This window comes from Drosophila teissieri, chromosome X (assembly GCF_016746235.2).
Source record: "Drosophila teissieri strain GT53w chromosome X, Prin_Dtei_1.1, whole genome shotgun sequence".
Classification (NCBI taxonomy): domain Eukaryota; kingdom Metazoa; phylum Arthropoda; class Insecta; order Diptera; family Drosophilidae; genus Drosophila; species Drosophila teissieri.
The window spans coordinates 1,314,886-1,327,501 of record NC_053034.1 but is presented as its reverse complement, the minus strand read 5'-3'; the positions used below and the strand labels follow the sequence as shown (position 1 = coordinate 1,327,501).

General features: G+C 54.3%; 5 protein-coding genes and 1 non-coding gene across 8 annotated transcripts; 3 read left to right on the top strand and 3 right to left on the bottom strand.

Annotated features, from left to right (window-relative positions):
- The first annotated feature begins 1,634 nt into the window (after positions 1 to 1,634).
- Positions 1,635 to 3,205, top strand: LOC122623691 (40S ribosomal protein SA). Its single transcript, XM_043802979.1, has 3 exons — positions 1,635 to 1,732; positions 2,074 to 2,316; positions 2,515 to 3,205. The coding sequence occupies exons 2-3, from the start codon at positions 2,098 to 2,100 to the stop codon at positions 3,106 to 3,108; spliced, it is 813 nt and encodes a 270-aa protein (XP_043658914.1). The 5' UTR covers positions 1,635 to 1,732; positions 2,074 to 2,097; the 3' UTR covers positions 3,109 to 3,205.
- Positions 2,400 to 2,503, top strand: LOC122625388. The gene has a single exon (XR_006326560.1). It is a non-coding gene; the product is annotated as a small nucleolar RNA snoM1 (small nucleolar RNA).
- Positions 3,206 to 3,509: 304 nt separating the features above from the next.
- Positions 3,510 to 6,344, bottom strand: LOC122623114 (pleckstrin homology domain-containing family F member 1 homolog). Its single transcript, XM_043802058.1, has 2 exons — positions 4,686 to 6,344; positions 3,510 to 3,930 (listed from the first exon to the last, which is right to left on the bottom strand). Exon 1 carries the CDS (start codon positions 5,659 to 5,661, stop codon positions 4,711 to 4,713), a length of 951 nt encoding a protein of 316 aa, XP_043657993.1. The 5' UTR covers positions 5,662 to 6,344; the 3' UTR covers positions 3,510 to 3,930; positions 4,686 to 4,710.
- Positions 3,510 to 7,849, bottom strand: LOC122623113. Of its 2 annotated transcripts, none has more exons than XM_043802056.1 (3): positions 7,639 to 7,849; positions 6,707 to 7,545; positions 3,510 to 3,930 (listed from the first exon to the last, which is right to left on the bottom strand). In XM_043802056.1, the coding sequence occupies exons 1-3, from the start codon at positions 7,733 to 7,735 to the stop codon at positions 3,838 to 3,840; spliced, it is 1,029 nt and encodes a 342-aa protein (XP_043657991.1). In that variant the 5' UTR covers positions 7,736 to 7,849; the 3' UTR covers positions 3,510 to 3,837. The 2 variants fall into 2 exon arrangements, with proteins under 2 accessions (XP_043657991.1, XP_043657992.1); XM_043802057.1 differs by having other exon boundaries at positions 6,707 to 7,542.
- Positions 7,850 to 8,261: 412 nt separating this feature from the next.
- LOC122624534 (ras-related protein Rab-27A) lies at positions 8,262 to 11,072 on the top strand. Of its 2 annotated transcripts, none has more exons than XM_043804143.1 (3): positions 8,262 to 8,669; positions 10,175 to 10,294; positions 10,441 to 11,072. In XM_043804143.1, exons 1-3 carry the CDS (start codon positions 8,619 to 8,621, stop codon positions 10,972 to 10,974), a joined length of 705 nt encoding a protein of 234 aa, XP_043660078.1. In that variant the 5' UTR covers positions 8,262 to 8,618; the 3' UTR covers positions 10,975 to 11,072. The 2 variants fall into 2 exon arrangements, with proteins under 2 accessions (XP_043660078.1, XP_043660077.1); XM_043804142.1 differs by having other exon boundaries at positions 8,277 to 8,669; positions 10,077 to 10,294.
- A 271-nt stretch (positions 11,073 to 11,343) lies between these two features.
- Positions 11,344 to 12,394, bottom strand: LOC122624625 (trypsin alpha-3). Its single transcript, XM_043804279.1, has 3 exons — positions 12,138 to 12,394; positions 11,791 to 12,082; positions 11,344 to 11,717 (listed from the first exon to the last, which is right to left on the bottom strand). Exons 1-3 carry the CDS (start codon positions 12,392 to 12,394, stop codon positions 11,367 to 11,369), a joined length of 900 nt encoding a protein of 299 aa, XP_043660214.1. The 3' UTR covers positions 11,344 to 11,366.
- Between the last annotated feature and the right edge of the window lie 222 nt (positions 12,395 to 12,616).

Genomic DNA, 12,616 nt, shown 5'->3' with positions numbered 1-12,616 from the left:
ATGTAAACGAAAAATTGAACTAACTAATGCAAATTTAAACAAACTAAATATATACACTAGACAACCAAACGCGCACGGCCGTTTAGCTGTGCGTGTGCTTCTTCGAGACTCTTTTCGTTAATGTAACGCCATCTCTGTTCGTTTAAGCCGTTATACAGTTATACCGTTATGTTCCACGCCCACGCCCCACTCGCCGTTCAAAACGACGAGAGCGGTGCGAGCGAGACAGCACTGCAACACAGCACTTCAACCAGAACACTCGACTAACGGACTAAGGAAACTCACGAACTAACTAGTGGGCAGAAAAATAAGCGAGAGGGTTGACAGTGACAAAAACAGACAAAAAACAACAAGAACAATGTTAACAGAAAACAAAACAAAGAAACTTATTGAGTTTTATTTGCAAAAGAGTGATTTTTTGTAGTGGAAATATTTTATACACAAGATACGGATGGTTCAAGCGGACGACATAGCGAATGTTAATTATTACGTATATGTATATATTTTTTAAGACAAATTGTTCAAATTTATTATACGAATACTACCAAACAAAGCGAGTCGATACCAAAGCAAAGCCAAATCGAAAACTGGAAAATGATGTTGCAGACAACAAAATAGTATTAATACAATGGAAGAAAGGTCGAAGAAGGAGAGAACGAAGAAGAGAAGTGAAAACAAAACCTTTACGGACAAATTAAAACAAGTAAAACAAGTTAACATTACATTATATAAGTAGTTAGTAATTTAAAACTAAACCCAAAGAAAATAAGCTAAACATCACGACAAATGATAAAAGCATTCAAAAAAAAGGTTTATGTATACAAAAAGATGTTTTTTTTAATATATTATTAATGTTACTAAGTTACGAGTGCGAATAACGAGCGTGCACACAGTCACACTGTCCAGACACCCACACCAACACGAATAACGAGTGCATTTTGTTAGATGTTAAACATAGAAAGCTGAGGAGAACAGAAACCAAATCACAAGCATCAATTGAAGTCGAATCAATTTTTAAACGCAAAGATATGTAAACCCCCCCCGTGCATAACGAGGGGCTGAATTCGAATCTCAATCCAAAAAAAAACAAAACAAAAGTCGGTCGCCAACTCCTGTCCCCCTGAGCACCTGAGCGAAGGGGAGAACGGGACGGCACGATGGCCGATCGTATTTCAAGTTACTAACACGACACAATTTTTTAACCACGCCAGCGGATCGAGAGAAGAAGCGTTTCACGTACATAATCTAAGCAAATGGAATATGCGTACATTGTTGTGGTAGTTACAGATGGCGAGGAGCATACACGTAATTAAAATATAAACAAACTTGCAATAAATGTGTATACAAAAAGGTATTGCGTCTTTGCATTTGCAGCAGATAGGGATGGGAATGGTATTCCGTTAGCTTGGCTCACTTACCCCAGCTAAATGAAATCATTCGCCGTCTCCGTTTGAACAACGAAACTCACCACGCTTCTAGCGATGGGCAGGAAAAGTCCGCGCACTTGAATCCTTACACACTCCGCGTTACCGAAACCCGCGAAAATTTCGATAGACTGATTGCCGGTGTGACTGCTCCGCGCCGAACAAAAAAGTACCAAAAAGTATGACCGCATCGCGCAGTGCGAAAAATCCGCAAAACGCGAACACAACACCGATTCTCTGCCTGTCAAGCTGGCCGTCTGCGACCCGGAAATCGGCCATTTTGTCAAAACTCCCAGCGGCATCTAGACGTAAGTAGAGCGAGCTCCTCCAACATACTCAGAAATACCTGCGAAATGGGATCACGGCCTGCACCATGCGATGCCTGGACGCATTGCGGATCTCCTCTAAGCTGCGCCGACTGGGTCCAGGCACCTGGACGCCAGAAATCGCGCACGCCAGACCTCCAAATATGCCGCGGTACTTCCATGTTGCTTCGAAATGGATTTCGCCTGGGCGTATTCGACTGCTTGCCGTGACTGCCTGCGCGTGATGTCGCCTCTGGCAACAGGCGCGACACCGGCGCCAAGTCCCACGTGGAGCCCCTTCTTTGAGGTTATGCCCACTAATCGTATGCGTGTTTCGTCCACAGGTCCGTAACTCTTTCCACGTTAACATGTCGGGAGGCTTAGATATTCTGTCCCTCAAGGAGGACGACATCACCAAGATGTTGGTGGCCACCACCCATCTGGGGTCCGAGAACGTCAACTTCCAGATGGAGCAGTACGTGTACAAGCGCCGCGCCGATGGCGTCAACATCCTCAACCTGGGCAAGACCTGGGAGAAGCTGCAGCTGGCGGCCCGCGCCATTGTGGCCATCGATAACCCTTCGGACGTAAGTACAAGTGCAGAATTGCAGGGCTCTTTGAGTGCGGCGTGGCCAACGTGATGAGTTTATCACTAATCTTTCGGGTATGAAATTCAATGATTTCAACTTCACTGCTGACCAGCCACGCCTCACCGCCTCGGAGGGATTGCCTTTCCCCATTTCCTGACAAATCGAGCATATTCTAATTCAACACTTCTCCCGCAGATCTTCGTCATCTCGTCGCGTCCAATTGGTCAGCGCGCCGTGCTGAAGTTCGCCAAGTACACGGACACCACTCCCATCGCTGGCCGTTTCACTCCCGGTGCCTTCACCAACCAGATCCAGCCCGCTTTCCGCGAGCCGCGTCTGCTGGTGGTGACCGACCCCAACACCGATCACCAGCCCATCATGGAGGCCAGCTACGTGAACATCCCCGTGATCGCTTTCACCAACACCGACTCGCCTCTGCGCTACATCGACATTGCCATTCCGTGCAACAACAAGTCGGCCCACTCCATCGGTCTGATGTGGTGGCTGTTGGCCCGCGAGGTGCTCCGCCTGCGTGGCACCATCTCTCGCAGCGTCGAGTGGCCCGTGGTCGTCGATCTGTTCTTCTACCGCGATCCTGAGGAGGCCGAGAAGGAGGAGGCCGCCGCCAAGGAGCTGCTGCCACCACCCAAGATCGAGGAGGCCGTCGACCACCCGGTCGAGGAGACCACCAACTGGGCCGATGAGGTTGCCGCTGAGACCGTTGGCGGAGTGGAGGACTGGAACGAGGACACCGTCAAGACCTCCTGGGGCAGCGACGGCCAGTTCTAAGGAATTGTCCGGGCCACAGATGGCACTACATCAGCACAGCGTTTTGTTGTCAGGCGCCTTTTCCACGGCATAAATAAACAGCTCTGTTTATATCTAAGCACCTCGTTTTTTCATTTTCTGCATAGCATAGTGCATACCACGTGCTTTCACCTCACGTTGTACGACATATTCACTCTCATGGAGGCAGTCTAACGCAATTGCTCAGTTGGGCTGCTTTGAGCGCCGGAAAATCCGAGAGGTTTCCCAATATACATTTATATTTATATACAGACGACTCTCCACGGAACGCTGCTCGGATTAGAGGGAGACAGCCAGCTCTCGCTGTTGCATTCCTTCTGGGCCATCACGATGCCCGCATATGTGCATAATCATGTACACACATTCAAACGAATGGCAGCGTGTTCAATTTACAGTATTAATTTATTGTTTTTTTCGGCTTTGTACAAATAGAAAACAGTTAATGACAGCAATTGCAAATTGCTCTTGTTGTATACATATCCATATAGTTTTATGCTCCCGCCAAACATACGATTTTAGAGGTTCTTATCCGCCAAAAACGGGAACGACGATATATGCGTAAAAGTAATGTTAATGTTAAGAGACAAAAATTGTGTTAATCTGGTAAAACTATGCATCGGTATAAACACGATTATGTGTAGCATCGACTTCACATCATTCAAATTTGGACAGGGCTATCAAACGTTGGTAGTCGATTGGTTCCGTCGAGCACTATTTAAATGGATTTGGACGAGCCTTGAATGCCGTCATCTTGCGCAGCTCCTTGATCTCCTCCTGCTCGCATCGCTTCCGTTGTTCGTCTTGCTGCAAAGGCAAAGGCGAAGAGGATTACGGATTAGCTAAGTAATGTATGGTCTGGTGGGGCGATGGGTGCTATAGTGCATTCTAATTACGGCTGGACCTTGCATACGCAACCTATGTCTGCCCACTCGGCCCGATGGATGGATGACTGGCTGCCTGACTCATCCAACGGCCGGAGGCATAGATGGGCTCCCACTGGTCATATATGCCTGCTCCCTGTCCTATCGGTTGCCTCGTTCCGCTGAGTCACGGCGGGATTTTCAGAACGATAAGCCGGCATTTGGGCTGGGCTGGACTGGGCTGCTTGTGAGCAGCAGATACGCGAAAATCCAACATCATCCGTCCGTTTGTTTGCCAGCGAAAAATAGAGTAGCGGCAACCGTCGCAGCCACTTGGCTGATAAGGCTGGCTATCGCGCCCAGCGGAATTCGCGGAAAATGTGAAACGAGAAAAATATAATACCAAAACGGAGACACAGCAAGGTCGCAGTCACGAGCAATGTTCTATACTCTCCCAACTTAACTCTTGATTACCCTCAATCTTTGCACGTCTTTCATCTAACGCATGAGTATGATACAAGATCAGGACTTTGGTCCGAAGGTCTAGCAATGAAGAGGACATGTTTCGGGTGATCAAATGCACTGTGGCCATTTTAGACTTTTTTGAACAAAGAGACTTGTTATTGCCATGGTACGGGGGGTCTACAAGGTGTCTGGATATGTGGTGTGGTTGGGTGAGAGCTTGAAAGCGATATCTACCGTAATCATTCGCTATGTGGTCCGTTCAACAGTGGCTGCCCGTCGTCGCAAGGGCAGCCGGGGAGCTTTGGACGCTCGGTGTCACCTGCGGAGCCTCCGAACTACCGGTGGTGACGGAGGAGGGCGAGGTTATCGTCGAGGAGTCTTCCACGGCGGATAGCACGCTGTTGTCGCCGTAGAAGCGCGGCTCATCGTGCGACTCGCCACCAGGGGAGGCAGTCTCCTCGTCGGAGTCCTCGTCGTTGGAGCTGTCGCCGGCCGTTGTGTTGAGCTTGTTGCCGGAGGCAGCACCGGTAGCCGCTGCCGAGTCCTCGCCAGAGCCAAGGGAACTGGGCACATGCTTCAAGCGCTCGTAGCAGGCGTCGCAGACGCGCAACGCCTTGGTGCTCTGCTGCGGAAGCAGGAACTTCTTGGCCGAGCAGCCGGCGCAGACGACAGCGCCGCAGTTGCGGCAGTGATGCCGGCGCTGGATGAAGGTAAACTGCGTCTTCTTGCAGTGCATGCAGACGCTGGCGTCGGTGTCCGGCACCCAGACGGCGGCATGGTTTTCCACCGGCTTCTTGCCGCTCTTGCGCAGCAGGTCTTCCACGCACTTGTTGATGTGGGCCATCCACTCCTGCTTCTCGGTGCTGGTGGCCGCGAACACCACAAAGGACTTGGTGGTGGTGCGAATGTACCAGCCGTTTCTGTACGTTTGGTTGTCGGCGATCGATTCCAGCGACACCTCCTCCAGCGGCATGATATGCTGCTTGTTGTACTTCTTTTTGCCAATCACTATGTTCCCGTACACCAGGATGTCGTTGAACAGGAAAAACTGGCGCGACTTGGGCCGCTTGCGACACATCTTGGTCAGCACGCCCTCGCCCACCAGGACGCGGCCCTGCATAGCCAGCGGCACGCCCGAGCTCCCGAAGCAGCTCTCCACGGAGGTGATGCGCCGGGTGTTGGCCTCCGAGTTGACCAGGCGATCCACCATGACGATAATGGGCGGTTGGGCTGGGGTTTCGGTATGGACTTGGGCTTGGGCTTGGGCTTGACTTCGAGTGCGGCGAAAGTTGCTGCTCAGCTAGCTCGATGCGAGTCCGAATCGGATTCCGACTTTACGAGTCGAAATGTAGCCAACTGTGACGACAGACTGCCTGCTGCAATGGTGTGCGTGCGCTCGCGCCGTGTGTGTATGGTGTGACACTCGGTGCCACTGCTCCTCAAGAAGTGTGTGTACGTGGGTGCGTATGTGTGGGTGTGTGTGAGTGTGCGGAATGGGCGCAGCTGTTGCAGGTCCTGGCAAACGGCGAGGGACTGGGGCGATTGGCGGATCCTGGTTCTGGAATGCAGGGCGACAGCTCCCGCTTTATGCAATGCTCGACGGTTGACTGTAACTGGCTTTTCTACGCCGTCCAAAACGTCATGACTCACTCACACCACAGCAACAAAAACAAACTGGGCTCGCTCTTTCTCGCTCTGCCCACCGCCTTGTGTTTATTGTTGGTGGAGCGTGGGATTCCCGGCCTGGGCCTGCTGCACTGGCGAACTGGGGCGTTCCTGGATCGTTTCCGTTCGGCCCTTGGATTTGGGTCTCGGTTTGGACGCAAGAGGGGTTTTGGGGCTGCAGCAACACTTGGAGAAATACGTTATTTTGCGAGCGCAGTGTGGCCGCTCGCGGATCGCAGCTAAATACCGGCGCTCTGGTGTTGGAAAACTCCGCGTAGCGCTGCGAAGGCACATTTTGAACGCAACGGACTCTGCTTACAGTGGGCCCTCGAAAGAGGGTCAGATGCATATCTTTTATTACATTGAGCGAAACAAGCTCTTTAGGGAAAATGCAACAACAACTAACCCTTCTAGTTAATGGCTAGATACGCGGCCAGGTGTTAAACTAACAGGAAACTAAACCATCACATTACATCACATACAAAAATTAAATTCCGTCCTGAGCTCAAACACCACCACAATTGATCTGCATAGGTTCTGAACCACTTTCAGCGCCCCAACACTTAATGGCTACTAGATTTAGTCTTTACCTCCTTCTTCTTCTGCTCCAGGCTGACCTGCACGGCGGCGTCGAACTCGCGCCGGTCGCGCACGCGCTGCTCGCTGCGCAGATGGAATGGTTTGGATCGCGTGCCGGCTGGATGCAGTCGCGCCTGGTCGTCCTCTCGACGCCGCTCCGCGTTCAATTGGCTGTGCTTGAGCGTCTCGGGCGTTCGCGGAATGGTGATTTTGTGGATGACCGCCAGCTCGCCCATGCGCTTGTGCATGGCCCTGAAGTTGGGCATGGGTCGGCTGTGGAACTGGCGCGCCTTGCTTTCCTCCTCGCTGCGCCTGCGCATCGCCTGCTGCCGCTTGCTCTCGTACACGTCCTTGAACTGGTAGGCCTTGGGGGCGGTAGTTGTGGCGGATGCGGCAGAGGTGCCGGCTCCCTCGTGCTCGCGGTGGCTTGGGGGCGACCACTCTAGGCGCAGCTTGCCCCCGACGCCTGGATGACGGGCATCCTGGTGGATCAAGTGCTGGTCGGCCTCCGTCATGTGCTTCTCATCATCGTCACCATTTGTACCCCAGTTGAGCGGAACAATTGGTTTGGCGTCATCCTGTGGCTCTGGGCCGCGCTCAACTGGGAGCTCTGCTTTGGGCTCGACTTTTAGCATATCTTGGGGCTCCACTTTGGGTTCGATTGTGGGCGCATCTTTGGGAGTCTCTATTATGTATTTAGGAGACTCCTTTATGAGATCCTCAGCACAAATCAGCTTGCCACCGAAGTCACCATCGCGCTGTTCCCGGCAGATCTTCTGCGGCGTGGGGCATAGCTGGAAGGGGTTTACATTGCTGAGGCCCCTGTTGTTCTCCTTGTTGGCGCGTGCTGCTGGGAAATGTGGAAAATGCGGAAAATGGTCAGCAAAAGTCAACCAAAAATGGCGCGTTTTCTCAGCTTGGACGCGGAGGCCTGCATACGCACCGAAAAAGTTCTGGGAGTGATCCAACTGGTAGTCACCCACGTTGATGGCGTCCCAGTCGAACTCCGACTTGTCAAAAGTTGAGTTCGCGTTGTCCATGGCCAGTAACAAGTGATTAAAACCTCGACCGAGCAGTTTCCGAACCGATTCAAATAAAGAAAAACAAAGCAAACCGCGAGCCCGCAAGTAACTCGATACGTGCAACTCGATAGCGGCGCTTTACAGCACTACATTCCCTCGCGATACTTATCGATAGCTCGGAGCGCGCAAACTTCAATTTTTCGATTGCAATTTACCGCATAAGCCGAGCACTAAAATAGCGAAATTTGATTACTGAACGATGCGTGCACCATTCTACTATAGAAACACCGGGCCACTCGATCGTACTCGATGGGATACACTTCTGACTTTGAATGCTTCGCTGGAGAGCAAAGCTTAGGCGCCGTCCCGCAGAAGCTCCGCACAAAGCCCTTTTCGAAAGTTGCCCGAGGGATTATGTCTCGAGAGCCCTTTGAAGTACCTACGAAGTACCCAACTCCCGTGGGAAAGGACACCTGGGCGGCGCACCTGTCGCGCCGCGGAAGCGCCCTGAAAGCTGGCGCAAGCTTTGGCTGAAAGCTGTGCCTCGGCCAAAGGACCGCCAGTTGGCGGCCAAAGAGTCTTGTAGTCTGTGCTGGGCAGCGCATGGCAACAGGTCGGGCAGCGCACCGCCCACTGGATCTTCTGCGTTCGCGTTCGCAGCATCCCCGCACAGCCTCGGAGTCCTCGGAGTGCTCGTGGGCCACTTGTTTTCGTTTAACCCTGCCTCCGCAAAGTGGTGGGGGGCCTTCGCGCAGACTTGCGGAATTGCGCGCGCTAAAAATAACGGTTGCCCGCCATTCTAGTCCCGTCAGCTGAATCGCAATCCCTCCGAATCTCTGGAGTGGCGAGGCGAAAGAAGTCGCCTTGGGCGCCAAAGTCGACGGCGGGCGTCGGAGCAGAAATGCGTGCCGCGCCTCCTGAGCCTCTGCAATTAGCCGGATTCGGTGAACAGGTGAGCTGAGCAGGTGGCGATGGCGATGGCGGTGGCGGTGGCGGTTTCGGTGGCTATTTTTAATCGCGCGCCAGAAGCGCGGCCACTGGGAAGGGCTGCAGCTAATTACGGCACTGCGGCCGAGGCTTAATTGGAAGCCGTCCTTGTCCAAGTGCAGCTGGCCGCGCTGAAAGCTGGTGGAAGGAAGCTGTACGGCCTTGAGTGCAGACCTTGTGGTTTGCCACTGCCTAATTGCCATTGCTCGGCTAGGCATCCCCCACCGCAACGCCACCCCCGGGAAACGGCAGGCTATTTCCGTGACTAGGCCCACCTGAGCCCCGCAAGATCTTGCGAATCAATAAAGGTTTAAAATTAACCGTCAGCCGAGCAGGTTGGCACTGGCGGCTGTGCGTGCATGCTAATTCGATTTGCCCACCAACCCTATCCCACATCCCACCATCCACCTCCTCCCCGTGAGACTTGGCGAGCAGCAGACAAGTGTAACCTATGCGTGCTCCCTGTGCGAGGCAGCGGAATCGGAAGTGGGGGCCGGAAGCCGGAGACAGGAGACAGCAGCCGGAAACGAGAGGAAATTAGATTACAAGACATCAGCAGGCAGGACTCCACTGAATGCTGCTGGACTCTGGATGCGCAGAAGCCAGTGTAGGGAGGAAGAGGGGGTCTCGGTTATTACTTCGATCTCTGTTGCTGCCTTCCAGTGGGGGCGGCCCCGTTGTCTAGCAACCACTTCAACCGCAGGCAGCGTCCGTAATCCGCTTAGCGCGAGGAGGACGCCAGGCTCAGGCTGCAGAGATGCTGCACGCCTCCGTCTGCCACTTCCAAGGCCCTCCTTTCCACGTTGGCCCTTGGTCTAATTAGCGAGGCAAGGGCATTCCTCCAGTGCTTCTGCCACTTTCTACTTTCTACTGCCCATTATAATGTCGCTTCTCTGCTGCACGGCGCGTCCAGCGGGAATGCTCGAATTCTCGATCGGCTTGTCCTTTGATGCGGAAATCGGCGCAAGGGACTCCCCGCCAGCCCGACCCACCGAACCCACTCCGCCCACCGAACATCGCCCGGAACGGGACAGAAAATCAATAAATCGGGATTTAATGAGTTTCAAATATTTGCCACGGTACGGCGAGATGTGTGTGTGCGTGTGTGTGGGTAAGTGGGTCGCATTATGGGGGTGGCAGCTGGCGGTGGGTGGGAGGCACGCTTATGAAGATGCCTCCCGACTTGAGTGCCCCACCTCTGCTCCTGTCAGCCTAAGCCCGGTCTTACACAAAGGAGGATGAAGAGTGGTGAATGGGGAATTGGGAGTGGAGAGAGAAGGGGACAGAGAGCAGGGAACAGGGAGCTGGGGGAGAGCCTTTGCTGGGGAGAGCTGTACAGGAACGGGCCGCTCATTCGCTTCCCTGCTTCCAGGCGGACGGGATGCGTCTGCGGTCTTGAACGTGCCAAACGCGCTGCTAAGAACGGCCACTATGACGGGCGCCAACATCGACTACGACTACCTGCTCAAGTTCCTCGTCCTCGGCGACTCCGGCGTGGGCAAGACCTGCCTCCTCTACCAGTACACGGATGGCCGGTTCCACACCCAGTTCATCTCCACCGTGGGCATCGACTTCCGCGAGAAGCGGCTGGTAAGTGCTAGCGGCTATTCATGATCTTACTGAAGTCGGTTTAAAACCGCATCTGCTGGTTAGTCAGTGAACGTCTGTTGTGCATGAAGCACTATGTATATCACTCGCCAACCCTAGTGACCCATCATCTTTTCTGCGTCCCGCAGCTGTACAACTCCCGCGGACGCCGCCACCGCATCCACCTGCAGATCTGGGACACCGCCGGACAGGAGCGCTTTCGGTCGCTAACCACGGCGTTCTACCGCGACGCCATGGGCTTCCTGCTCATCTTCGACCTGACCAGCGAGAAGAGCTTTCTGGAGACGGCCAACTGGCTGTCGCAGCTGCGGACGCACGCCTACTCGGAGGACCCGGACGTGGTGCTCTGCGGCAACAAGTGCGACCTGCTGCAGCTGCGCGTGGTGAGTCGCGACCAGGTGGCGGCCCTCTGCCGCCGCTACCGGCTGCCCTACATCGAGACGAGCGCCTGCACCGGGGCCAACGTCAAGGAGGCCGTGGAGCTGCTGGTGGGCCGCGTCATGGAGCGTATCGAGAACGCGGCCTGCAACCGCGAGTTCTCCCTGCTGCTGACCCAGTCGCGCTGCCTGCCGAACATCGCCTACGGCCAGCCGGAGGACCTGGTGCGCCTCCACGACCGGCGGGAGGAGCCCTGCTCGCGGCGCAACTGTCGCAACTGCTAGGTGCCATGCCCATGCCCATGCCCATGTCACCCTGCTTTGTTCCTTGACTCGTGTTTCCGAATCTAAGTGTGTTTCGATGTAAATAAATGTTGATTGTTGAGTGGAAGAGCGTTTCATTGCACGACGAGATACGAAAAGGTCGCGATAATTATCCGACTCTTGCGAAAGTGCCCAGATTTGTAGATACCTGTTGGTAACTGATACCTGCGGGGTGGCATCCGAAGTACAACAGCGATTCGAAAGATAGGTTTGCATACGGTAGCAATCAGATTTCCAGCTATCGCTACATTGTACTTACGAGTACGTGTATTGGGAACATTAAGTTTAGAATATAGTTATACAGTTACTACATAGACTAAAGCACTACGAGGGATGCATCCCGAGATGTGGAATCATAGCCACGACACCGAGCACCACATCAGCAGGGGCAGAAGCAGTCCGGGAGCCACCCTGGAGTAGGGAGCCGCGCTGCGTCCCTCTATCCACTGGCGGTAGTACTCCACGTCCACGTAGACACCCGGCAGTCCCGGCTCCGCGCATCCGTAGCCCCAGGAGACCACACCCACCAGACGGCCCTCGTGCACCAGCGGACCGCCGGAGTCGCCTTGGCAGGAGTCGGTGCCGCCCTGCAACCGTCCAGCGCACATCATCCCGGGCAGCAGGCCGGACCTGTAGATCATGCGGCAGGTCTGGTGCCGGATGGTGCTCACGTTGGCCGTCAGCAGGATGTTGGACAGGGAACTCTGAACAGGAAAGGGAAGAAGGGAGAAGCTGTATGCTCACTGGCCTGCCTACGGCTCCACGAATCCGACTCACCTGCTCGGTGCGACCCCAGCCGGCCACCTGGCACAGCTTCCCGGGGGGCGTGACCTGCCCCGCCAGTTGGATTGGGGCCACAGTTAGGTGGACGCCGGCCGAAGACATCGGCAGCCCGGTGCGCAGAAAGAGGATCCCGACGTCGTCGCGCATGCTGTCCGGGCTGAAGGTGTGCATGTAGGCTATGGAGCTCACCTGGGACACGATGGTGCCGTTGCGTTGCTCAAAGCGGTTCAGCGTGCCCAGCACCACGACGAACTCACTGGCCCGTCGAAAGCGCTTTCTCTGATTGCTGCTGGCATTAGTCCGATCAGAAGGAGCGGGCACCCCATGGGATCATTACTCACTTGTACAGGCAGTGGGCTGCGGTCAAGACCTTTCTGGGCGCGATTAGCGCACCGCCGCAGATGTGGCCGCTTCCGAAGTTGTTGTCGTGCCGCAGGAGGCGGATGGAGACCAGGTGGCGCGTCTCGTCCGCCCTGGCCACGCTTCCATTAATGATGCGCGGCTGCTGGTTCTCCTGTAGCCTGAGCTCCTCCGCCGCGCAGGAGAGGAGGAGCCAGAACAGAAGGTAGCTGCAGGCGAGCAGGCAACGCCGAGTCATCGCAGATCAGGTGAGAAGAAACAGAGCGCACGAAGCTCACTGAATCTAGTTCTCGAGTCTGGGAGCCAGCAGCCGAAACTAACAATTTGCAATCAGCGGAGGCGCTATCAGTTCGATAAGACAAACATAAACATATTAGGCGTAGATCACATCCGTACCTCATCACCAGAAACATGCAGTTGGTGGTGGTCATGAATGGAAACCAATACGAATAAACACCAA

Bases quoted from the DNA above. Each gene is read 5' to 3' on its own strand.
- LOC122623114 (XM_043802058.1), bottom strand. From the start codon at position 5,661: ATGGTGGATCGCCTGGTCAACTCGGAGGCCAACACCCGGCGCATCACC.
- LOC122624625 (XM_043804279.1), bottom strand. From the start codon at position 12,394: ATGACTCGGCGTTGCCTGCTCGCCTGCAGCTACCTTCTGTTCTGGCTC. The intron at 12,083-12,137 runs GTGAGTAATGAT...TAATGCCAGCAG, and splicing joins GCAGCCCACTGCCTGTACAA to CAATCAGAGAAAGCGCTTTC. The intron at 11,718-11,790 runs GTGAGTCGGATT...TTTCCTGTTCAG, and splicing joins GCTGGGGTCGCACCGAGCAG to AGTTCCCTGTCCAACATCCT.
- LOC122623113 (XM_043802056.1), bottom strand. From the start codon at position 7,735: ATGGACAACGCGAACTCAACTTTTGACAAGTCGGAGTTCGACTGGGAC. The intron at 7,546-7,638 runs GTGCGTATGCAG...CACATTTCCCAG, and splicing joins TCACTCCCAGAACTTTTTCG to CAGCACGCGCCAACAAGGAG. The intron at 3,931-6,706 runs GTAAAGACTAAA...TTGCCTTTGCAG, and splicing joins TGGAGCAGAAGAAGAAGGAG to CAAGACGAACAACGGAAGCG.
- LOC122624534 (XM_043804143.1), top strand. From the start codon at position 8,619: ATGCGTGCCGCGCCTCCTGAGCCTCTGCAATTAGCCGGATTCGGTGAA. The intron at 8,670-10,174 runs GTGAGCTGAGCA...TACCTGCTCAAG, and splicing joins TAGCCGGATTCGGTGAACAG to TTCCTCGTCCTCGGCGACTC. The intron at 10,295-10,440 runs GTAAGTGCTAGC...TGCGTCCCGCAG, and splicing joins ACTTCCGCGAGAAGCGGCTG to CTGTACAACTCCCGCGGACG.
- LOC122623691 (XM_043802979.1), top strand. From the start codon at position 2,098: ATGTCGGGAGGCTTAGATATTCTGTCCCTCAAGGAGGACGACATCACC. The intron at 2,317-2,514 runs GTAAGTACAAGT...CTTCTCCCGCAG, and splicing joins CCATCGATAACCCTTCGGAC to ATCTTCGTCATCTCGTCGCG.